The 24,362-nt window shown below is 45.5% G+C and overlaps 1 protein-coding gene across 1 annotated transcript; it reads right to left on the bottom strand.

The window, feature by feature from the left end:
• Positions 1 to 698: 698 nt before the first annotated feature.
• On the bottom strand, positions 699 to 3,036 carry LOC127054973 (zinc finger and SCAN domain-containing protein 29-like). The gene is made up of 2 exons (XM_050961465.1): positions 2,343 to 3,036; positions 699 to 1,269 (listed from the first exon to the last, which is right to left on the bottom strand). The coding sequence occupies exons 1-2, from the start codon at positions 2,989 to 2,991 to the stop codon at positions 740 to 742; spliced, it is 1,179 nt and encodes a 392-aa protein (XP_050817422.1). The 5' UTR covers positions 2,992 to 3,036; the 3' UTR covers positions 699 to 739.
• Between the last annotated feature and the right edge of the window lie 21,326 nt (positions 3,037 to 24,362).

Here is a 24,362-nt window from a genome sequence, read left to right on the forward strand (position 1 = left end):
TATTTCTCCGTGGTTCTGCAAGCGCTTGTGGATCACCATGGGCGTTTCACTGACATTTACTCAGGATGGCCTGGAAAGGTGCACGATGCACGCATCTTTCAGAACAGTTCCCTGTTCAGGAGGCTGAGGGCCGGGACTTTTTTCCCAGACCGCAAGATCACAGTAGGTGACGTCAAAATGCCCACTGTGATCCTTGGAGACCCCGCTTACCCCTTAATGCCATGGCTCATGAAACCGTATACAGGGAAGCTTGACAGGAGCAAGGACCGGTTCAACTACAGGCTGAGCCGGTGCAGAATGGCTGTGGAGTGTGCTTTTGGCTGTTTGAAAGCCCACTGGAGGTGTCTTTATGGGAAGCTAGATTTGGGGGAAAGCAGCATCTCCGCTGTTATATCCGCGTGCTGTACCCTCCATAATATTTGTGAAGGGAAGGGTGAAAGATTCAGTGAGGAATGGACCTCCGAGGTTCGATGCCTAGAGGATGAATTTGCACAGCCAGAGAGCAGGGCTACTAGGGAGGCCCAGGAGAGGGCTTCAAGGATTAGGGATGCTTTAAGGGAGCAATTTGATGCTGAGAGCCAACAGTAATGTTTGGTGCCTTTGCTGTGCTTTGTTCTACCTTGGGGTACAATATTTACCACTTCCTGCAATAATAAAACGTATTGTAAAAGCCATAAAATCCTTTATTTAAAGTACAGTACATAAAAGGCCAGGGGGGTTAGGGTGGTGGACTGTACATTCAGAGGTTTGAATATGTCCTGTTTTGATTACTGTTCAATGTCTGCTGCACTTCAGGATTACTATGCTGCAGGGTAATGGGGGTGGAGTGCACAGGGTAAGAATTATATTTATCAGGGCTGGTAGGTGATCGTACAGGTGTTGGGGGCAGCTGGGGGTAATAAGAAACTGGCTGCTGGAGAAAGGTGTTTTGTGCAAATACTGGGGAACAAGAAAGAGAGCTTTGGGAGGGGTGCGGGTTACCACGGTACAGATCTGCCTGCATGGCTAGGAGAGACTCGAAAGACTCAGTTTGGCGAGCCAGGAGGCTTATCATCTGCTTTGAGGTTTTTTTGATAGCCAATTCCTTTCTCCTGCTTTCTGTTTGCCTCCACTCATACATTTTCTCTCTCCATTCCTGCGTCTTCCTACTTTCTCTGTTGTAGTGAATCATAACTGCTTTGATCAATTCTTCTTTTGATTTTCGGGGATTTTTTCTCAAGTTCTGCAGCCGACGTGAGGCCGGTGATCCGGCTGCATTAGTCAAGGTCACTAAAAAAAACATAGATAGAAACATGTAATACACAGAGGCTACATTGTTTATTATCACACAGTGAAGGAGTTTTTAGACTTATTGTAGCATCCTTCCCACATACCTCACATAACACAGAGGCCAGGGAAGCAAAGGCATGGCGAGCAATGGGGTGAGTGTTTCTGCCCCGAGTGCACCTGGGAGGGGGAATTGACCGATGGGTCACTGGGGTTTGTCTGCACTGGGTACAGGAGGTAGCTGGTGTCCTGCACAGGGGACAGTAGTGAACAGGAAGGTGGCGAGCTGCTGGCGGGGGGGGGGCGGTCCATGTAACTGCCGGCCTGCTGGTGAGGGTGGGGGGAAACGCACAGCTGTGCTGGCTGCCTGCTGGGAAGGGTGGGGAAAAACCGGAGGGCACCGCGGGGCTGTTTATGTGCTGGGAACAGGGGGGAGGGAAGACTGGAGGGCTCCGCTGGGCTGGCTGCCTGCTGGGAGGGGGGGGGGGAGACCGGAGCGAACCGCGGGGCTGGCTACGTGCTGGGAAGTGGGGGGGAAGACCAGAGCCCACCGCGGGGCTGGATGCCTGCTGGGGGGGGGGGGAGACCGGAGCGCACCGCGGGGCTGGCTGCCTCCTGGGAAGGGGGTGTGGAGACCGGAACACACCGCGGGGCTGGAGGGGGGAACGCGAACCTGGCGCCCTGCACTCAAATATCCCTAAATTCTCAACAGGGTTTCCTACTGCCAGATATATCACTGCTGCGTGTTACCTGGGAAGAGAGGGAGGGTCTTCTACAGCAATGTGGATTCCGCCCTGGCCCCTATGCAGCTTGCCTGTGTGCAGCCATGGTCCCCCCACCCCTCGCTGCACAGTGGATCGGACGAGTTAGCCTGACCGGGACAAGGACCACGGTGGCTCTCCCGATAAACTTGAGAAAGCACATTGCGCAGGCTCTGGCTGCAACTTTTCAAGAGATTACCGAGGCAGATTACAGAGACATGATAGATCAAATCAATGGGCTATTCCACGTTTAGGCATGCATGCAGGCAGCCATAACCCAAACCCTCCTCTCCCAAAACATAAAAATCTGCTTACCCCGAGCACGCTTCTCAGTTTTTTCCTCACCAGCAACTTCCAGCTGCTGCGACTGGCTAGCCTCCTCCTGGCTTGAGAAGAGCTCCTGGCTGCATGCCTCCTGGGACTCCGGGGTGTCTCCCTCCACGCCAGTAGCCTCACTGTCGGCTTCCTCTACACCCTCCCCCACTTCTCCCTGCTCTGAACTCTCCATCGTGGTCCTCGGATTGGCAGTGGGGTCACACCCAAGTATGGCATCCAGCTCCTTGTAAAAATGGCAGGTTGTGGGGGCAGCTCCTGAGCAGCGATTTCCCTCACGGGCTTTGCAGTAAGCACTCCTCAGCTCTTTTATTTTGACCCTGCACTGCAACGCGTCCCGTTCATGGCCCCTTCTCAGCAAGGACTGCGATATCTGCCCATAGGTATCATAATTTCTCCTTCTGGAGCGCAGCTGTGCTTGCACAGCTTCCTCACCCCAAACACTGATGAGGTCCTGCAGCTCGGAATTGTTCCATGCTGGGGCTCGTTTGGGGTGTGGAGGCATGGTCGCTGATTGATTGAATGATTGATTGCACTCCACACCTGGCTGAGCAAACAGGAAGGGGATTTTTAAAATTCCAGGGGCATTTAAAGGAGGGGTCAGCTGAGCCCAGGGCAGTGGAGTGTGCATGATTACCAGAGAGGCTTCTAAGGTATGCTGGGATACCTCCTTATACCCCGGAGGTCAATAAAAGCGCTGATGGGCGTCCACACTTGCTGACCAGCGCTGGATCACCAGCGCTGGAATCCCTACACCCGAGGCTCGACCGGGTGTACAGCCAGCGCTGCAACCAGGGAGTTACAGCGCTGGCCGTGCTTTGCAAGTGTGGCCACATCCTAAGTTGCAGCGCTGTAACCCCCTCAAAAGCGCTGCAACTCTCTAGTGTAGCCAAGCCCTCAATGGGGAAAAATAACTTTAGGAGCTTTGCTATTTCTGCTCTTTTTCTCTCTTTCCCTCATCTGTTTCTGTCCCTTTCCCTCTTCTCTGCATTTCATTCCTTTCAGCAACTTCTGATTCTCACTCCCTGGGGTTCACCTGGGATCCTGTTCCCTGCTCTATCTGGTTAAATGGTCAACAATGAAGCAGTTAATGATAACTCTAAATCTTAGTCATGACCCTTTATGTGTTAACACCTCAGCAAAATTAGTAGAATAAGAGGGGAATTGACACCTCCCGGAAACATTGTTTCAGGTTGTCTGAAAACTCAGGAAAACAATACTGCATTGGCTATGCTTGGTTCACGTTTGGAAGACTGTTTGCCAATGTGAGGGCTAGAGACTCTTTTTAAATGGAACATTGGATTCTACAATATCTTAGTAAGCCGTGCAGACACATCAAGAGGGCTAGGTGCTTGACTCACTGTGGTTTTAAAGGCAGTTAGGTGATTAAAGGCCCAAAAGTTAAATATTTTAATTTTTTGCCATGTGTTGTAGCCATGTTGGTCCCAATATATGAGAGAAACAAGCTGTATGAGGCAATATTGCTTATTGGACCAACTTCTACATATGAATGCCCCCATACTGGGTCAGACCAATGGTCCATCTAGCCCAGTATCTTGTCTTATGAGAGTGGCTAGTGCCAGATGCTTCATCAGGAATGAACAGAACAGGGCAATCATCAAGTGATCCATCCCCTGTCATCCACTCCCAGCTTCTGGCAGTCAGAGGCTAGGAATACCCAGAGCATGGGATTGTATATCTGACCATCTTGGCTAATAGCCATTGATGGTCCTATTCTCCATGAACTTATTTAATTCTTTTTTGAGCACAGTTATAGTTTTGGCCTTCACAACGAGTTCCACAGACTGACTGTGCGTTGTGTGAAGAAATGCTTCCTTATGTTTGTTTTAAACCTGCTGCCTATTCATTTCATGAGGTGACCCCTAGTTCTTGTGTTATGAGATGGAGTAAATAACATTTCCCTATTCCCTTTCTCCACACCATTCATGACTTACAGACCTCTATCATATTCTGCGCCCCCCCCTTAGTTGTTTCTTTTCCAAGCTGAATAGTCCCAATTTTTTAATATCTCCTCATATGGAAGCTGTTCCATATCCTTAGTCATTTTGGTCTCTGTACCTCTTTCAATTCTAATATACCCTTTTTTTTTGAGAAGGGGTGACCAGAACTGCATGCAGTGTTTAAGGAATGAGTGTACCATGGATTGAGATAGTGCCTTTCCTAATGCTTCCCAACACTATTAGCTTTTTTTTACTGTTGCTGTACATTGAGTGGATGTTTTCAGAGAACTATCCACAATGAATCAGTAACAAGCTCATTTGGACCCCATCATTTTGTATGTGAAGTTGGGATTATATTTTCCAATGTGCATTACTTTGCATTATCAGCATTGAATTTCATCTGCCCTTTTTCTGCATAGTCACCCAGTTTTGTTAGAACTCCTTTCAGTCTTTTTTGTACTTAACTGTATCAACTGCAAATTTTTCCACCTCACCATTTACACTTTTTTCCAGATCAAACAGGTCCCAATAAAAATTCCTGGGGGAGTCATCTATTTACCTTTCTCCACTGTGAAAACTGACTATTTATTCCTACCCTTTGTCTCCTATCTTTTAACCACTACTGATCCTTGAGAGGACCTTCTCTCTTATTCCATGACTGCTTATTTTGCATAAGAGCCTTTGGTGAGGGACTTGTCAAAGGCTTGCTGAAAGTCCAAGTATATATCCACTGGATCACCCTTGTCCATGTTTGTCTGATCCCCTCAAGGAATTCTAATAGATTGGTGAGGCATGATTTCCCTTTACAAAAGCCGAAAAGAAACAAGTCTTTGAGCTACACGGGCTCGGTGTAAGATCAAAAGCTTGTCTTTCATGAACAGAAGCTGATTGATTACCTCACGTACCTTATGTCTCAAACATTTTAATGGCATGTGTTTCACTTTTCATTGACTGGAGGAGAAAAGACAGAAAAGTGAAGTGTAGGTGAGGTAAATATGTGTTCAGAGGGGTTTTTTAATGCATAATTGATACTTTTTTTGAAGAATTGTGTTTATGGTTTAGGCTATAAAGCAGAGGACTAGGAGTCAGAATTATCTCTGCCATTAACTCTCTATATGATTTTGAGGAAGTCTTTTAACCTTTTTCCATGCTTCACTTTATCCTGGTGTAAGGCAGATGCCTGATTTACCTTCCTCAGCAGGCTGATGCAGCATAATGAAATCTTGTCAACTTTGTTGAAATGCATTTGTTGAAATGAAAGATAATATATAAATGCAAAGTTTTAGAGGGACACAGTCAACCTAAATCACATTTCTCTCTGAAATTGTGCTGCTATTTTTGTTACAAGTGACTCCTGAAAGAGCAAAGAAACTTTTTTCCTTTTCAGTTTGTTTACTTTGTGTGTTTGGTGGCACTTCATGTAAAATCAGTGTCATTGTATCTCTTGTATAATGGTCACTTCCCCCTGCAAGGATCTTTCCCACAGTAACATGTTTTAAAATAGGAAAGTGAGATTGAAATCACAAAATTTGGCAATAGAACTGTAACATGGAATGATACCTGAAGCTCACTCTTTTAAAAAGTGACTAGATTTTCCAGGTGAAAGTGTCTCCTTGAAATAAATATTACACTCTGTAATTAACATCTGTGTTTGGCTACTATCCTACCCTCTACTAAAAGACTCTCTTAAAAATTGCTTCAGGGGATTTCAGCGATGCCTGAAGCAGAAACCAATGAGTTAAAGTCAAGCAGCTCAGCCCAAACTATATCTATGAGTATTATTCATTTTCAGGCTCAGGGGAAGGAGGGGGAAAAAAAGATAAACATCTAATACAGAGTAAAATCTCTGATACAAACGAACAAGCACAATTAAATGGAAGGAGGAGACAGCACCAGACGAGGAGAGAAGCATATAGGGGGAAGTGCTGAAGATTCCCTACACTTGCGATACATGTGATTCATGTTGCACAGGAGGTCTGGTAGGAACACACAGAGCAGCACTGTACCTCAGTAGATGTGGTCTTTAGTCTAGACTTTGCCATTGACTTTCCTGTGATCTTGAGCAGGTTTCCTCCAATGAAGTGTGCCTCTGTTTCCCCTTTATCTGTCATGTCGATTTAGATTTTAAGTGCTCTGAGAAAGATGGTCTCTTACTATGCACCCAGGAAAATGGGGCTTCAAACTTGCTTTAGGCCCCTAGCCATGATTGTAATACAAATAATAATATAACAGCAGAATCCAACACACACTGTTCTGAATGTTCTTTTTAAAAAGACCCGACTAAGCAATGCTGCTAGGAGTCATATAGTGCTATTCTTTAAAGAATGATTGTTTCAAAACTATCCAGCAGCTTTAAATAAACCCTACAAAAATAGGACCCTGGTAGCAATCATTACATTTACATGGTTAAGGACATACATTTGCAGAAGAAAATTGCAAATCGCGGAAACAAGTCCTTGTGATTTTCAATGCTGCTTCTCCATTATTTTTCTTTCTATCTATTTTTGAACATTGTTATAAAATCAGATCTTGTAAATTCAAACCAGTTCCACTTTTCCATTGAGATGATGGAACCAGTTCAGATACAGAACTGTGCCTTTTAAGAAAGCCATTGCATGATTGGCACCTTTTGGTGTCACATTCTGGGGTGCAGTGTAGACCAATGCAAGGTTGTGTCACTGCGTGCCCTGTAATCCTGAGTGCGGCAGCTTGCAGCCCAGATACCAACAGCCAGCAGAAAAGCATGCAGTTCCCCAAGTGTCTGTGTACTGTGCAGGCCTGGTTCAGCTCGCTGACTCCAGCAGTCAGCCTACAACACAACAGCCCCATCCTGGGTCTCCACCAGCCTTCCGTTACTACTTGCAGGGTGACCCAAACATATCCCAGTCCCAAATGTCACCAAAACTACGTGCCCTGACAGGTCCAGCCCTCTCCTGGAACACTCAGAAGTAATAAGTTCTGTTGCTCCTTTAAAGAGACAAAATCCCAGTTTATTTAACTGGAGATAACAATCACTTCAGTGCAAACATGGCACTAGACTGGTTTAGATTAAAAGTACAACACATTTACTTAATCAAAAAGAGGCTTTAAGTGAGTTCAAGTGCAAGGAATAAAGACAAGATGGTTACAAGCAAATAAAAGTAAAATATGTTTTCTAGTGGTTAAGACTTAACAAGCTACAGTCTTGGTTCAAGGTAGATTTCTTACGAGTCTATTTCTTTCCAGCCATGGCTGACTATCTCCCTCTGTCAGGACCTTCCACAGAAGAACAAGGGGCTGGTTTCCCCGTCTTCCTAGATGAAAGATCTCCATCTTGTCAGGTTTTTCACTTGCATTCAGTTCCCAGAGATTTCAACTCCTTTCCTTGAAGGACTCATCTTTCTCAGCTTGCAAGAGTTTTGGCCCCTGGTGATGGATGCCAGGATGGCCTCTTCTCTCTCCTTATCTTCCCAACTTCACTATTCTGTCCCACACTCAGGATGAACTGTTCTTCCCTTTCTGTGGACTTCCCACCCTGCTGCTAATTTGTATGTAAATAGGGTTTGCGTTATTTTTGGTCACACCTTGCTTAATTTCATTGGAGATAGCTACCTTACATCCTCTCTACCTATCTGGGGAAAACCTGTTTCTCCCAATGTTTGGACAGAGCCATTAAAGCATAATATCAGTGAGTATCCATAATTCATCTTACAGTGTTAGTATATACATTTCACAATGATATCAGTCACCAGTGTGATGTTAGCTTTCCTAAAAGACCTTACTTGGTTCACTTTTATATTACTACATACAATCAGCTGATTCAATTACTTATGATTTGAGATTCAGCCCTCTTGTCTTTCTAGTTAAGAGGCTATCTCCCCCCTGGCAAGGTTGATGGCTTTGTTTACCTTTTATGCAAATGTGCTTTCATTGTCTCCACCTGATGATCAAGCTGTTTAGACAAAAATACACATTCCATTGTTTAGGGCAGATTGGGCTTATGCATTGCTTGCCAGACACATTGTAAGAATATAATTCTAGCACATCTCCATAACTTCACTGCATCCATACATCACACAAGAATATTAATAATCAGTGTTAGTTTTCCAATGAGATATTATATGCCACCTTTTTGCAGATATATCATGACAACAATACGTTAGGTGTAATATGTACTTCAGGGCTGAGAGAGTGTTGACACAGAGTGGTAAACCTCCAGTGGGCTTCTGCATCTCAGTAGGAAGTCTCAGCAGAGCAGCCAAGGACTGCTTTGATATCAGCTGACTCAATCCTCACCTCAGCGGTCATGGCTGAGGCACATTGAAAGGGAAGAGCAGAGCGGGAAAGACTGTGCTTTTTCATACAATGCTGTATCGGCTTTATGGAGAGGCACAAAACCCCTTTAATTTTATGAGCTCTCAACTTGATACCTTCCATGAGCAAATATGCATAATCCTTACACTTTGTGTGAACCATCCGTCATTATTACTCGTATTGCAGTGGTGCCCAGAGATCCCAACTATGATCAGAGCCCCATTGTGCTAGGTGCTGTACAAACACATTCAGAGATGGTGCCTGTCCTGAATAGACAAGACAAACAGGAGAAAGGAAGGATTACTAGCCCCCATTTTACAGAGTGGGAACTGAGCTATGGAGAGCTGAAGTGATATTCTCAAGGTGACACAGGGATTCTATGGCAGAGCTGGGAATTGAACCCATCCAGATCTTCCACTCCAGTACCTTACCACAAAATCCATCCTTCCTCCCTACCAAAAGTCATCAGGGAAATGAGCAAAATCCTTTGAGCTGTGGAAATGTGCTGTTAGCCATTTTTCTTCATTTTCATGTTCAACCTTTCCTGACTCCAGCTGGAACTTTGAGCGGAAATGTTGAAAACCTGCACCAGAGGCTGCTCTTTTAAGATTTTTGAGGAAAGTTTAGACAAGAAACAGTGACACTTCTGAATTTTCAGGTGCATAATTTGAACCAGACCTTGGGGTCTTTTAAATTCAACCATCACTAATTTTAATCAGATAATAAGAAATAGACCACTCAGAGATGCACATTTATAAAACGCCCACCATATTATTCATAAATCAGTCAAGCGTGGTTTGAGTGTCTGATTGCATAGCACACGTGCACATTCATGTGTGCTGAAAATTGCATGTCAGTGGTGGTTCACTTAACCTCTACAGACCAAATTGCCCATATAAATAAAAGCTCAGGCATTTTGGAGACAATGATTTGAAAATGCAGTCCAGTGGGGCTTACTCAGATCATTGTTCTTTTGCTTTTACTGAGGCTTATGCTGCAAATCACTGTGCCAAATCATCCCAGTGGGTATTTTATTGGGGAAAATAAAAGGTTCTGCAAAGTTAATGTTCTTCTACTTGACTATTAGAGAGGGTTTTGATATTTTGAAGTAGTGCACTTCTGTCTGACTCTCTTACAGATGTAATTTTTCCTTTTTTGTTTCTTTGTGTTGGAAATTGGAAGGGGGAGAGAGACTCTTTGAAAAGATTTATGATAGAAGTTTGCTTTGTAGGAAACTTCACTGTAGAATAAGATGAGGTAAAATTTCAGATTGTGACCAAAGGCTAAAAAAGAGAGAGAGCCCAAATCAATAACACAGTAGGTGCCAGCCATTTGTAAACTCTATTTTCTCATTCAGGTACCATCTAGCATCCTATTAGTTTTGCGCTTTGTACAGGATTTGACTCTGATAGATGAATGGCAGAGATTTCAGTACTTTTATCAGCAGAGCTTTGTATCTAATGCTATATATAAATCAAATCTGAATGTGAACCCAATATGGATTAGTCAACATTTCCTTAGCCGTCCCCCAGTCTCTAGTGACTTTCCACCTGACTGATAACAGGCTTAATTACCTTAATTTTTTAAGATCATCCTAATAAAGAATGTTGGCTTGGGATTTCCAGATCTCTTAGGCCTATCTACATGGAGAGTTTAATCTGATTTGAAAACACCTGTGTCCACATGACACAATTCATTGTTGCATACTGACTTTGCATTTATCGTGAATTCTAGAGTCCTCTTTCAAAATGATCCACCTTGGCTGTGAAGTGAGATAGGGTGGTCTGCTGCAGACAGTGCTGCTGCAAAACACTTTGGCACTCTTCCAGTGGCTATCCCACACTGCTTAGCAGTCACACACAACTCACTTGCCACTTTACACGTGTGGCCTCCCCTGCTCTGGGGTCAAGTTGCCCAAGATGTCCCCTCTGTGCCTATAAACTGTCACACAGCCAAATTTTGTCCATTTGCTCCTGGATTCCAGTTATCATAGTACCTTAATACCCCAGAATCCCTACAACATGCCTCAAGCAGCTGCTTGGTGTTGGGCTGGGACCTGGGTCTCATCATCACCTGGGGAGAAGTGTCAGCGGTGGAAGCTATTGTGGCTAGCTATCAGAATAAAGTCCTTCTTGTGGATGCTGGTCAGCAAATGTCCATGAAGGGCCATGACCAGGACACTGAGCAGTGCTGGATAAAGAGCAAACAGTTTAGGACCACCTACATTTAAAACTAGGCTTAACAGGAAAATATCCAGCAGGGGACCTGTAACCTGGCCATTTTTTTTTATCAGCTCTGGACAGGAGTTTACATATCTCCATGATCACCAAACCCAGGAAGCTTATGAAGCCTGCTGCTCAATCCACCTCCACTGCCCACCCCAAGGGATAACCAGCAAAACTCCTCAGAGGATGAGCCTCATGAGCCAGTGTAGAGACCTCCCTGGAAAGCCAAGATCCCTGATTCTGGCTAGGTAGAAAGGAAGTCTGATTCCTGCCCTGCAGAAACCAGCCCTGATTCCCAGTCAGCAACACAGACCGGGACTGAGGAGTTTGATTCTACAGAGGGGAACCTTTATAATTTTTTTAATTAATATTTGTTTTAATGTATTATTATTGCAGTACCCCATCCTAGCTGGGTACCCATGGCTGCAGACATTGCAGGCACATCTGTGCTAGAAGCCTTTCTGAGTCCTTGGTCCATGTCTCTCTCACTCTGTTGGCTTACTCATTCTGTTTGAACTCGCCACTCTCCAAATACATCTTTCCCAAATGGTAGCTACTCTGGCTGGGCAGTCAGCCTCTGTCTCCTACTAAAGCCCTGACTACTGACCATTTTCAGGCCTACACTGTGTCCATGCACCTATTTTCCTTTCCTCTTCCCTCAGCTGTCCTGCCTGGCAAACACCATCCCTGCCCCCTTCCCCAACTCCATTCAAAATTGAAAGTAGGAGCATGGCATAGCTGCAGCCTCTACTCCACACCACTCCTGCAGCAGATTTGAATAAGAGAAACATTCTTTTGTATGAAATGCAAAAGTTTATTAAGACAGTAGCTACAGGAAAATAAGTTTGGATAGTGTTCTCTCTTTACATGAGGTAGACATGGTCACTGCATGTCAATAAAGCTACAAAGAGTAAGTGCCCTGTAACATCCATTCTTACAGATTGGAACCAGTGAATGCTTCTGCCAATCAGTACAGATCCCATCTATTTTCCTCTGCCCTTTTCCCAACAAGTCTACAGGTGAGAGAACAAAATCTAAGGCTGAGAAATTGCAAAATTTGTGTTCTGAAATTGAGGAATAACTGCATGGCCTTGACCCTTCTGTCCTCTCCCCCAGAATAGCTTGTGACTCCCTTCCACTCCTGCAACACTTCTGGGAGGTGACTGTCTTGGTGAATAACTTCACAATGTATCTCGCTCGTCTGCCCTTTGTCTGTTTGAATAGAGCCATTCTTTGCCTTCTAGTCCCTCACCTCAGTGTAATGTCATCCAGAGTGAGTATAGCCTAAAGAGAATGTAGAGGTGGGTTCTATCCAGCTCACCCATAGATGTCTCCATTAACCTTTCCAACACCATAGAAGTACCCCAAAGGCACAGCAAAACTGCAAAGCCAGACTGGGAATGTGATTCCCACCCGCAGACCAAGAACATATCTCCTTACACATCTCGTCTCCCTCCACTCCTTCCAACCTCCAGCTACAATGCACAGCTGCAAAACCATCCAGCCCAATGCACTACCACTTACCATCTCTGAGGGTCCCCCCAGACTGGGAAGAATCTCAGGGAGGGAAAGCCAGAAATGCACTTCAAAGAAAGAAAAAATGTTATGAACAATAACCAATTTTTAAATACCCCCACAGCTCCTGGCAGGACCCTCAAGGGCCTTTATCAATGGCTGAGGGGGAGGAAACAGAAAACTTGTGCTGAAAAGGTTGTGCCTATTTATTCTGAGCCTTTTCCCTCCGTGCAAAAAAAACCCTCTGAAAAAATGCAGAAGTTGAGGCAGTATCTAAAGATGGAGAGGGAATCCAGCATGGAGCTTTCCAGGGAGACTGTTGCTGTGGCAAAGTGTGGCAGTTGCCAGGGAAAGCATTGCCATGGCCAAAGACTGTTTGGAAACGATGGGAAGATGCAGAGGCAGGTGTTGGAGGCAATACAAAGCCAAAATGCAACACATAACTTTTAATTCAGCAGGGAAAGCAGTACTGTAAACCAGCATCCAGCCATGTTATATAGCTCTTGGCCAGTATAGGCTACTGAAACGCCCCATCATACCCCTGCAACATTGCTTCTAAAGGCCATTCCCCTCTCAGACCCCAGCTCGGGACACTGGGAAAAGTGGTACCTGGGATTTCAGTTCTTTTGAGCTCTCTGTCACCCCTGGTATCTTCAAGCCACAGTGCTCCACCCCAGAATCCCCCATGAACCAGAAGAGGCAGATCCAAGACGTAGACTCATCTGTGACTTTCAGCTCTCCTCCCCTTGCACCGTACCCTGTGCTGCACTGTTGCACATCATTGTTTTGTTTCACTGCTGTTTCAGTAAAAGGGTTCTGTGTAGTTAGATGTCTGTATGGCACACATGTATTGATGGTTAAAGTAATTAATGCAACCATTAGACAACAACCAAAAGAAGCAACTGATTTTTCAAAAAAAATTAAACAAACCAACTCTTCCACCCCTAAAATTGATTAACAAAATCCACTTCTGCTTTAATAACATTGTATATGAGAAGGATTTATTTTTGAGGCTTTTATTCAATGAACTTTCCTTGCAAGTGAAGGAGACCATTCAGGTAGTTGGTATTAGCACTTTAACAAGAAATTATTTAATATTTGAAAATATCGTACTATTGTACAATAGTGTGTGTGTAGCAAGAAATAGATTTTTCTCTCAAATCTCAACAATTCTGACTCTCTACTGCAGCAGTTCTCAAACTGTAGGTGGGGACCCCATTTTAATGGGGTCGCCAGGGCTGGTGTTAGACTTGCTGGGGCCTGGAGTCCTGGGTCAAAGCCAAAGCCTGAGACCCGCCACTTGGGGCTGAAGCCGAAGCCTGAGCCTCACCATCTGGGGCCAAAGCTCGAGCTTCACCGCAACCCGAAGGCTTTTGCCCTGGGTTGCGGGGCTCAGGCTACAGGCTCCCTGCCGAGTGCTGAAGTCCTTTGCCCCGCCCCCTGGGCTCAGGCTTCAGTTCTCCCTCTGTGGGTCATGTAGTAATTTTTGTTATCAGAAGGGGATCACGGTGCAATGAAGTTTGAGAACCTCTGCTCTACTGTATTCTACCTAGTAGAAGCAAATTATTTTGGCCATTCAGTGAAAGTAGAGGATATCTTGAAAGCTGGTGTTTGTAGAGATAACGTATAGTTTGGAAAAAATACATTGATCAGAACCATTTATTGTACAGAAAAAGATGCTTTCTTAAATGTTTGATGTGCCATTGTGAAATGAACTGCTAGGTTCAGTCCCAATCCTAATTGAGCAGTTTTTCACATCACAAAAAACACCACCGTGACTGTCACAAATTATCAATCTTCATGTCAGCTTTGGTAGAGAGGTCAAAAATTGAATGGAATAGATTCTTGCCAGTACAAATTATCCCTGCAGGCCATTGCTGCGCCACATGCGCAAGCATCGATTTGGATAAACGGACACCTTTGTCAGCATCGCTTCAGTTCCATGGACAAATTAAGAATAATAGTTTCCAATACTGTCAATCAAGCTTCATTCAAATGCCTTAAATTCACTTCAACAAAGGCCCTGTCTAAATTCAGATGTAGCACTAATTTAACTAATTTGGTTTCTAATGTGTTGTCTAAACACACAAGTTGTACTTTACCAATATAATTAGTGTGGTACAGCCCTCTTAAGCCTTGTCTATACTGGCAAGTTTCTGCACAGTAAAGCAGCTTTCTGAACACACTGTCCAAGCCACTGCCAAGGTGTACACACTGCCAAGCCACTTAGTGTGCAGAAACTGTGGAAGGGACTGTCTAGGAAGGAGTATGGCAGAAAGAGATCTAGGGGTCATAGTGGACCACAAGCTTAATATGAGTCAACAGTGTGATACTGTTGCAAAAAAAGCAAATGTGATTCTGGGATGCATTGACAGGTGTGTTGTAAACAAGACACGAGAAGTCATTCTTCCGCTTTACTCCGCGCTGGTTAGGCCTCAACTGGAGTATTGTGTCCAGTTCTGGGCACCGCATTTCAAGAAAGATGTGGAGAAATTGGAGAGGGTCCAGAGAAGAGCAACAAGAATGATTAAAGGTCTTGAGAACATGACCTATGAAGGAAGGCTGAAGGAATTGGGTTTGTTTAGTTTGGAAAAGAGAAGACTGAGAGGGGACATGATAGCAGTTTTCAGGTATCTAAAAGGGTGTCATCAGGAAGAGGGAGAAAACTTGTTCACCTTAGCCTCCAATGATAGAACAAGAAGCAATGGGCTTAAACTGCAGCAAGGGAGATTTAGGTTGGACATTAGGAAAAAGTTCCTAACTGTCAGGGTAGTTAAACATTGGAATAGATTGCCTAGGGAAGTTGTGGAATCTTCATCTCTGGAGATATTTAAGAGTAGGTTAGATAAATGTCTTTTAGGGATGGTCTAGACAGTATTTGGTCCTGACAGTTAGGAACTTTTTCCTAATGTCCAACCTAAATCTCCCTTGCTGCAGTTTAAGCCCATTGCTTCTTGTTCTATCATTGGAGGCTAAGGTGAACAAGTTTTCTCCCTCTTCCTGATGACACCCTTTTAGATACCTGAAAACTGCTATCATGTCCCCTCTCAGTCTTCTCTTTTCCAAACTAAACAAACCCAATTCCTTCAGCCTTCCTTCATAGGTCATGTTCTCAAGACCTTTAATCATTCTTGTTGCTCTTCTCTGGACCCTCTCCAATTTCTCCACATCTTTCTTGAAATGCGGTGCTCAGAACTGGACACAATACTCCAGTTGAGGCCTAACCAGCGCAGAGTAAAGCGGAAGAATGACTTCTCGTGTCTTGTTTACAACACACCTGTCAATGCATCCCAGAATCACGTTTGCTTTTTTTGCAACAGTATCACACTGTTGACTCATATTAAGCTTGTGGTCCACTATGACCCCTAGATCTCTTTCTGCCATACTCCTTCCTAGACAGTCTCTTCCCATTCTGTATGTGTGAAACTGATTGTTCCTTCCTAAGTGGAGCACTTTGCATTTATCTTTATTGAACTTCCTGTTTACCTCAGACCATTTCTCCAATTTGTCCAGATCATTTTGAATTTTGACCCTGTCCTCCAAAGCAGTTGCAATCCCTCCCAGTTTGGTATCGTCCGTAAACTTAATAAGCGTACTTTCTATGCCAACTTCTAAATCGTTGATGAAGATATTGAACAGAGCTGGTCCCAAAACAGACCCCTGCGGAACCCCACTTGTTATACCTTTCCAGCAGGATTGGGAGCCATTAATAACTACTCTCTGAGTACGGTTATCCAGCCAGTTATGCACCCACCTTATAGTAGCCCCATCTAAATTGTACTTTCCTAGTTTATCTATAAGAATATCATGCGAGACTGTATCAAATGCCTTACTAAAGTCTAGGTATATCACATCCACCGCTTCTCCCTTATCCACAAGGCTCGTTATCCTATCAAAGAACGCTATCAGATTAGTTTGACACTTTGATTCTTTGCTCACCCTCAGCAGCAAGATATCTTCCATAGCGAACACAGCCTGTGGAAAATGTGGGGACAGGAATGATTATAAGCTCCCCTGTCCCATACAGTGCTGGCTCTCCCCAAGAGCCATGTGCCCAGTGTACAGTAGGGTCCTGGAATACTGATTTCCCCTGCCTGCGGCTACTCACCATTTTGGGGGTCTTGTGGCTCATGAGTGCTTGCCTGGGGTCAGCCAGTTAGTGACAGGTATGTGAATAGTTGCTGTGTTTTAAATCACTGAATCAGTGGCCTGTGTGTTGCAAACAATACTGCTTTTGTAAAATGTTGCATTCTGGCTTCACAGAGATGAACTTGGGAGCCCAGCTTCCCTCTTTGTTAATGCCAGCTGAACAGCTGTGCAGAATTAGAAAGTGGCCACGAAGAACTAAAGAGGACTTTCTGCGTGATGTCATGATGCACTATGCGGCTGAAAAACAAAAATTGAAGGAGTGGCAGGACTGTGAGAAGAGGGACTGAAAGAGAACACAGAGCACCAGAAAGAAGACATGGAGCGGCTCTTAAAAGTTATGAAGCACCAAGCGGACACGCTCCAGGAGCTACTAGCACTGCAAACGGAGCAGCTCCATGCCCACCCTCTCCTGCAGCCGCTGTCGCAAAACTCTTTCCCATGCGTCCCACAGACACTGTCAACACACTCTTATCAACCTCCTGGTTCCAGTCTGTACCTGCTGCATTCCACTCCTTCCCCCATCACAGTCCAGCCCTGCAGACTCCCAGTAACCATTGCACTCAACACCGTCCCTCGGCAGTTTAGCCCTGCTAAAGTACAGTATCCACTGCACTGTACTCCAAGGGACAAGGTTGCATATGGTACCTGGACATACACCAATCTTCAACCGTCTTGCGACCCTACCTCCTCCTGGGACCCTCCCTTCCCTCATCCCCCACAGTGTTGATGTGTTTTTTGTCCCTCTCCTCTTCTTGTTGTTTTTTAATAAAAAAATTGTTTTGGTTTGAAAGCAATCTTTACACCATTAATTGAAAGCAAACAGAGCCCTGCAAAGCAGTTTCTTAAACCTTCGTAGTACAATCACAACCAATCACAATCACCTCTTAGCATTATAAGCACTGCATTCCTGAGCATAGCAACAAATATTAAAGGATTTCAGTTTTGAATTGGTGCCTCAAGGCATCCCTAATCCTTATGGCCCTGTGCTATGCCCCTGTAATAGCCCTGGTCTCCGGGTGTTCAATTCAGCTTCCAGGAGCTGAGCCTCAGCAGTCTAGCCCCGAGTGAAGCTTTCACCCTTCTCGTCACAAATATTATGGAGTGTACAGCATGTGGCTATAAGCATAGGAATATTGTCATCGACCAGATCCAGCTTCCCATAGATGCAGCACCAGTGGGCTTTTAAATGGCCAAAAGCACACTCAACAGTCATTCTGCACTTGCTCAGCCTGTTGTTGAACTGCTCCTTGCTGCTGTCAAAGTGACCTGTGTATGGCTTCATTAAGGGGTAGGCAGGGTCTCCCAGGATCACAATGGGCATTTTGACATCCCCTACAGTGATCTTCTAGTCCGGGAAGAAAGTCGCTGCTTGCAGCTTCCTGAACAGGCTAGTATTCTGAAAGCAATCTCGTGTTGTAGCTACCATGCATGGTGAGATCAGTGTTGAACTCCTCTTGCCTTTGTAGTTTAAGGAATAACTCCACTGCCACTCATGATGTGTTAGTGAGAGCGAGCAGCAGATTGGTCAACAGTGCGGGATCCGTTCCTGCAGCCTGAAGAGGCAGAGCACGCAATACACAAACTGTTGAAAGATGGCGTCAAATGTGGAAGGAAGCACAGAGATTGCTGGGGTGCGAAATAATGCATCACAGGGCATTGGGACAGGACCTAGGATGAACCGCCTTCCTCTCCGCCTTCCCACAACTCTTAGCAGCATCACAAGAAGAGATGCTCTGTGGGATAGCTGCCCAGAGTGCACTGCTCCGAATACCACTGCAAGTGCCACAAGTGTGAACACTCTATTGCATAGGCAGTTGATAGTGGGAACACACAACAGACGTTTCCCTTCAGGGCTCTCTGAGTGGCACTGTAACTGCCAGTGATGTAACTCTGCCAGTGTAGACATACCCTTAGTGAGAGCACAGTAATACAAGCATAAAGGTGCTTAAATCAGTATAGCTTATTCCCGTGCTGGAAAGGAAATAAACTCTACTCATATAAAGCCCCTTTTATACTATATAACTACACCTCTACCCAGAAATAACGTGGTCTTCAAGAGCCAAAAAATCTCACCGCCTTATAGGTGAGACTGCGTTATATCAGGTACAGTTCTGGTATGCTATGCCAGACTAGACTGGCTTCCCCAGTGGTGATTTAAAGTACCTGGTGCTCCAGCTGCTGTGAGGAGTCCCAGGCCCTTTAAATCACCACTGGCACTCTGGCAGCAGGGCTCAGGCAGTACTTTAAAGGGCTCAGGGCTCTCTGCAGGGGCCACAGCCTCTGGCCCTTTAAATCCCCACCCGAGCCAGGCTGCCAGAGTGGCTTTAAAGGGCCCAGGGCTCCCTCGCTGCTTCACTGCGTTATCTGAATTCATGTTATATTGGGTCGCATTATATTGGGGTAGAAGTGTACATTTGCTCTGGGGTATGAACTGTAGTCATCAAAATCACACCCCTCACTGGCATTGTTATAGAAATCCCGAAACTATGCAAGACTAAATCAACTTAATTAAATTAATGAGGCAATGTCTGTTCTATACTGTTAGCATAGCTATGCCAGCAGAGCCACCTAATAGAGATACAGTGTATCTGACAGAAGGAGTTCCTCTGCCAGTCTAGTAATACCACCTCCCTAAATGACATTAGCAATGCCAACAGAAGTCCTCTTCACTAAGGCCTGGTCCACACTATGCTGTTAAACTGATTTTAACAGTGTTAAATCGATTTAAGGCTGCACCCGTCCACACTGCAATGCACTTTAAATCGATTTAAAGGGCTCTTTAAATCGATTTCTGTACTCCTCCCCAACGAGAGGAGTAAAGCTAAAATCGATATTAACATATCGATTTAGGGTTAGTGTGGCCGCAAATCGAAGTTATTGGCCTCTGGGCGGTATTCCACAGTGCACCAGTGGCCGCTCTGGACAGGTAACTGAACTCTAATGCACTGGCCAGGTATACAGGAAAAGCCTCGCGAACTTTTGAATTGCATTTCCTGTTTGGCCAGTGTGGAGTTCTCATCAGCACAGGTGACCACGCAGAGCTCATCAGCACAGGTAACAATGCAGTCTCCTGAGAATAGAAAAAGAGCACCAGCATGGACCACACGAGAGGTACTGGATCTTATTGCTATATGGGGAGAGGATTCCGTGCTAACAGAACTCCGTTCCAAAAGACGAAATGAAAAAACTTTTGAAAAAATTTCCAATACCATGAGGGAGAGAGGCCACACCAGGGACTCAGTGCAGTGCAGAGTGAAAGTGAAGGAGCTCAGATAAGCCTACCAGAAAACCAAAGCAGCAAACGGAAGATCTGGATCAGGGCCAAAAACATGCCACTTCTATGCTGAGCTGCATGCAATTTTAGGGGGCTGCGCCACCACTACCTCCCCCTTGTCCGTGGATTCTGAAGTGGGGGTTATAATCTCAACCATGGATGAGGATTCAGCGGAGGGGGAAGATAACGAGGAGGAAGAGGAGGAAGCGCTTGCAGAGAGCACACAGCACTCCATTCTCCCCAACAGCCAGGAGCTTTTTGTGACCCAGATGGAATTACCCTCCCAGCCCTCTCAAGCCACTAGCCCAGACAGTGAAGCCATGGAAGCGACCTCTGGTGAGTGTACCTTTGTAAATATAAAAAATAGTTTAAAAGCAAGCGTTTTTTAATGATTGATTTGCCATGAGGGCTTGGCATGCTTTATCAGGCATTAAAGTTACTGGAACAGTTTGTTAACATGTCTGGGGATGGAGCAGAAATCCTCCAGGGACATCTCCATGAAGCACAAGTTCAAACGGTGAAAACCCTAAACTGGGATGTGGTACAGCCCTGTAGGCAAACAGCAACTGCTGCAACACTAGGTCCCAATTATTGGAGAATTCGTTGATGAATTTTCGTATCATGGCCCCCAAAGTTCCATTGAACCTTTCCACCAGGCCATTGGTTTGATGGTGGTACGGGGTGGCAACCAAGTGATTCACCCCATGAGTTTCCCACAGTTTTTCCATGGTCCCTGCCAGGAAATTAGACCCTGAATCTGTAAGGATGTCGGAGGGCCAACCTACCCTGGCAAAGATGTCTGTTAAGGCCAGGCACACAGTGTTAGCCCTGGTGTTGCCTAGAGCTACTGCTTCCGGCCATTGGGTAGCAAAGTCCACTAAAGTCAGTACGTACTGCTTTCCTCTGGGCGTCTTTTTTGGGAAAGGGCCCAGAATATCCACAGCTACTCGCTGAAATGGGACCTCAATTATGGGGAGTGGCTGGAGAGGGGCCTTGACCTGGTCTTGAGGCTTTCCCACTCTTTGGCATACCTCACAAAACCGGACATACTTGGCAACATCCTTGCCCATCCCCTCCCAGTGGAAGGACTTCCCCAACCGGTCCTTGGTTCTGTTCACCCCAGCATGGCCACTGGGATGATCATGGGCTAAGCTTAAGAGCTTCCCCCGGTACTTAGTTGGAACCACCAACTGTTTTTGCGGCTGCCATTCTTCCCGGTGTCCACTAGAAAGAATTTCCTTGTATAAAAGTCCTTGGTCTATAACAAACCGGGATCGATTAGAAGAGCTGAGAGGCGGTGGGGTGCTCTGTGCCGCCGCCCACGCTTTCTGAAGGCTGTCATCTGCTTCCTGCTCAGTCTGGAACTGTTCCCTTGAGGCTGGGGTCACCAGTTCTTCCTCAGACTGTGGACTTGGGCTTGGTCCCTCTGGAAGCGATGTAGGTGATGGGGTTGTTTCCGTTGCTGGTGAACCGCTCTCCGCTGGTGCACCTGAGGGTATTTCAGGCTCTGGCTGAGCCTTTTGGGTATGGCTGTCTGTTGCTTCTGCCAGTTCTGGCTCGCTGGCGCCCACTGGCGTTGAGTTTGAAGATGGGGTTGCAATCGCTGGTGCTGGTTGCTGTTCCAGTTCCGGGCCTGGGACTGGAGGTGCTGTGGCTGTTTCAGTGGTTGGCATGGAATCTGGATCCACTACCTCTGTCTGGGTCTTTGGTAACACAGACGGGGCGTCTGTGGACGGTTCAGGAACAGGAATGGGTCTGGAAGCTTGCCTGGTTTGGCTACGTGTAACCATTCCCACTCTCTTGGCCTGCTTCACCTGGTTGGCCAAGTCTTCCCCCAGTAGCATGGGGATAGGATAATTGTCATAGACTGCAAAAGTCCACATTCCTGACCAGCCTTTGTACTGGACAGGCAGTTGAGCTGTAGGCAAGTCTACAGCTTGTGACATGAAGGGGTAAATTGTAACTTTGGCCTTTGGGTTGATGAATTTGGGGTCAACGAAGGATTGGTGGATAGCTGACACTTGTGTCCCCGTGTCTCTCCACGCAGTAACCTTCTTTCTGCCCACTCTCAAATTTTCCCTTCGCTCCAAGGGTATTTGAGAGGCATCCGGGCCTGGGGATCTTTGGTGTGATGGTGGTGTAATGAATTGCACTCGCATGGTGTTCTTGGGACAGTTGGCCTTGATATGTCCCAGTTCATTACACTTAAAGCATCTTCCATCTGATGGGTCACTGGGCCGAGGTGAGTTACTGGAGACTGGTGAGGTTGAAGGGTAGGGTATCTGTGGCTTTACTTGGGTGGTATGTGGGGTCTTTGGCTGTCCTCGGTTGTAGGGTTTATGGTCTGTGTGCCCCCTGGGGTAATCGTTCCCCTTGACAGTAGCTTTCTTGCTTTCTGCCAGTTCCATCCATTTGGCTCCAATCTCCCCCGCCTCAGCGATATCTTTGGGATTTCCATCTTGTATGTACCGTGTGATGTCTTCAGGAACACCATCCAAGAACTGCTTCATTTGTATGAGGAGGTGCAGTTCTTCCAAGGTTTGAACGTTGTTTTCTGTTATCCAGGCCTCATAGTTTTTTGCAATGTAGTAGGCGTGTTTGGGAAATGACACCTCTGGTTTCCACTTTGGGGTTCTGAAGCGCCGACGGGCATGATCTGGGGTTATCCCCATTCTGTATCTGGCCTTGGTTTGAAAAAGTTTATAGTCATTCATTTGCTGCTTAGGCATTTTAGCTGCCACCTCGGCTAAAGGTTCACTGAGCTGTGACCTCAATTCTACCATGTACTGGTCTTCGGGGATGCTGTACCCAAGACAGGCTCTTTCAACATTTTCCAAGAAGGCCTCGGTGTCATCACCTGCCTTGTAGGTGGGAAATTTCCTGTGCTGTGGAGCAATATTTGGCGCCGGGTTGTTAGGGTTGGCTGGCACAGGCAGCCCAGCTTTTGCCAAGTCCAGTTCATGTTTTCTCTGTTTTTCCTTCTTTTCATTCTCTTTTTGTTGTTTTTCCATTTCTTTTTGGTGTTTTTCCATTTCTTTTTGGTGTTTTTCCATGTCTCGGCGGTGGGCCGCCTCTTCTTCTTCTTGCTTCCTTCTGTGGGCCAACTCTTCTTCTGCTTGTTTCCTTCGGTAGGCCACCTCTTCTTCTTCTAGTTTTCTTTTGTGTGCTGCCTCTTTGGCTGCCTGTTCTCTTTGGTAGGCTGCCTGTTCTCTTTGGTAGGCTGCCTCTTTGATCTGTTCTTCTCTTTCTTTCATCTCCATCTCTTTTTGTTTTATTTCCAGTTGTCGCCTGTGTTCAGCTTCTCTGAATTGTTCTTCGGCCTCAATTTTTGCCTTAGAAGTCATGGTTCCTGTTTTCTTGGGTTGGGGTGCCCTCCGGTGTTTATCTTCTGCACTGCAGGCTCTGTTGCCTCCTGAAGTCTGCCTAGCAACAGTGCTTTTTTCCCTTTCTCTCTCTAGCTAATGTTCAATGAAAGGAAACCAGAAAAACCACTTTATTTGCATGCATATAGTGCTGGTACTTGCCTCCTAATGGGAGGGCTATTGTGTGACAAAAGACCCTTAATAGCCCTTAATGATTTCTTGCTTAAGATGCAAGCTACAAACTGCCAGAGAGAGCAGAAAAAAAAAATTCTCTCTGGTTCTCTTTTAAAACCAAACTGTTTCTCTCTGCTAAAAAGCCCTTAGCAGAGAAGAGAAAAATATAATATTCCTACTGGCTTCTGGATTCTGTCTATATCCCACCACTGCTACACCATGTCATAACCTTAGTCCCAGATTTGGACCTTAGCGTCCAAAATATGGGGGTTAGCATGAAAACCTCCAAGCTTAGTTACCAGCTTGGACCTGGTACTTGCTGCCACCACCCAAAAAATTAGAGTGTTTTGGGGCACTCTGGTCCCCCTGAAAAACCTTCCCTGGGGACCCCAAGACCCAAATCCCTTGAGTCTCAAAACAGAGGGAAATAATCCTTTTTCCCTTCCCCCCTCCAGGTGCTCCTGGAGAGATACACAGACACAAGCTCTGTGAATCCAAACAGAGTGACTCCCCCTCTCTGTTCCCAATCCTGGAAACAAAAAGTACTTTCCTATTCCCCCAGAGGGAATGCAAAATCAGGCTAGCAAATCCAACACACAGATCTCCCCTGATTTCTTCCTCCCACCAATTCCCTGGTGAGTACAGACTCAATTTCCCTGAAGTAAAGAAAAACTCCAACAGGTCTTAAAAGAAAGCTTTATATAAAAAGAAAGAAAAATACATACAAATGGTCTCTCTGTATTAAGATGATACAATACAGGGTCAATTGCTTAAAAGAATATTGAATAAACAGCCTTATTCAAAAAGAATACAAATTAAAGCACTCCAGCACTTATATTCATGCAAATACCAAAGAAAAGAAACCATATAACTTACTATCTGATCTCTTTGTCCTTACACTTAGAAACAGAAGACTAGAAAGTAGAACTACTTCTCCAAAGCTCAGAGAAAGCAGGCAGGCAGACAAAAGACTCAGACACTCAATTCCCTCCACCCAAAGTTGAAAAAATCCGGTTTCCTGATTGGTCCTCTGGTCAGGTGCTTCAGGT

Source organism: Gopherus flavomarginatus, chromosome 7 (genome assembly GCF_025201925.1).
Source record: "Gopherus flavomarginatus isolate rGopFla2 chromosome 7, rGopFla2.mat.asm, whole genome shotgun sequence".
NCBI classification, from domain to species: domain Eukaryota; kingdom Metazoa; phylum Chordata; order Testudines; family Testudinidae; genus Gopherus; species Gopherus flavomarginatus.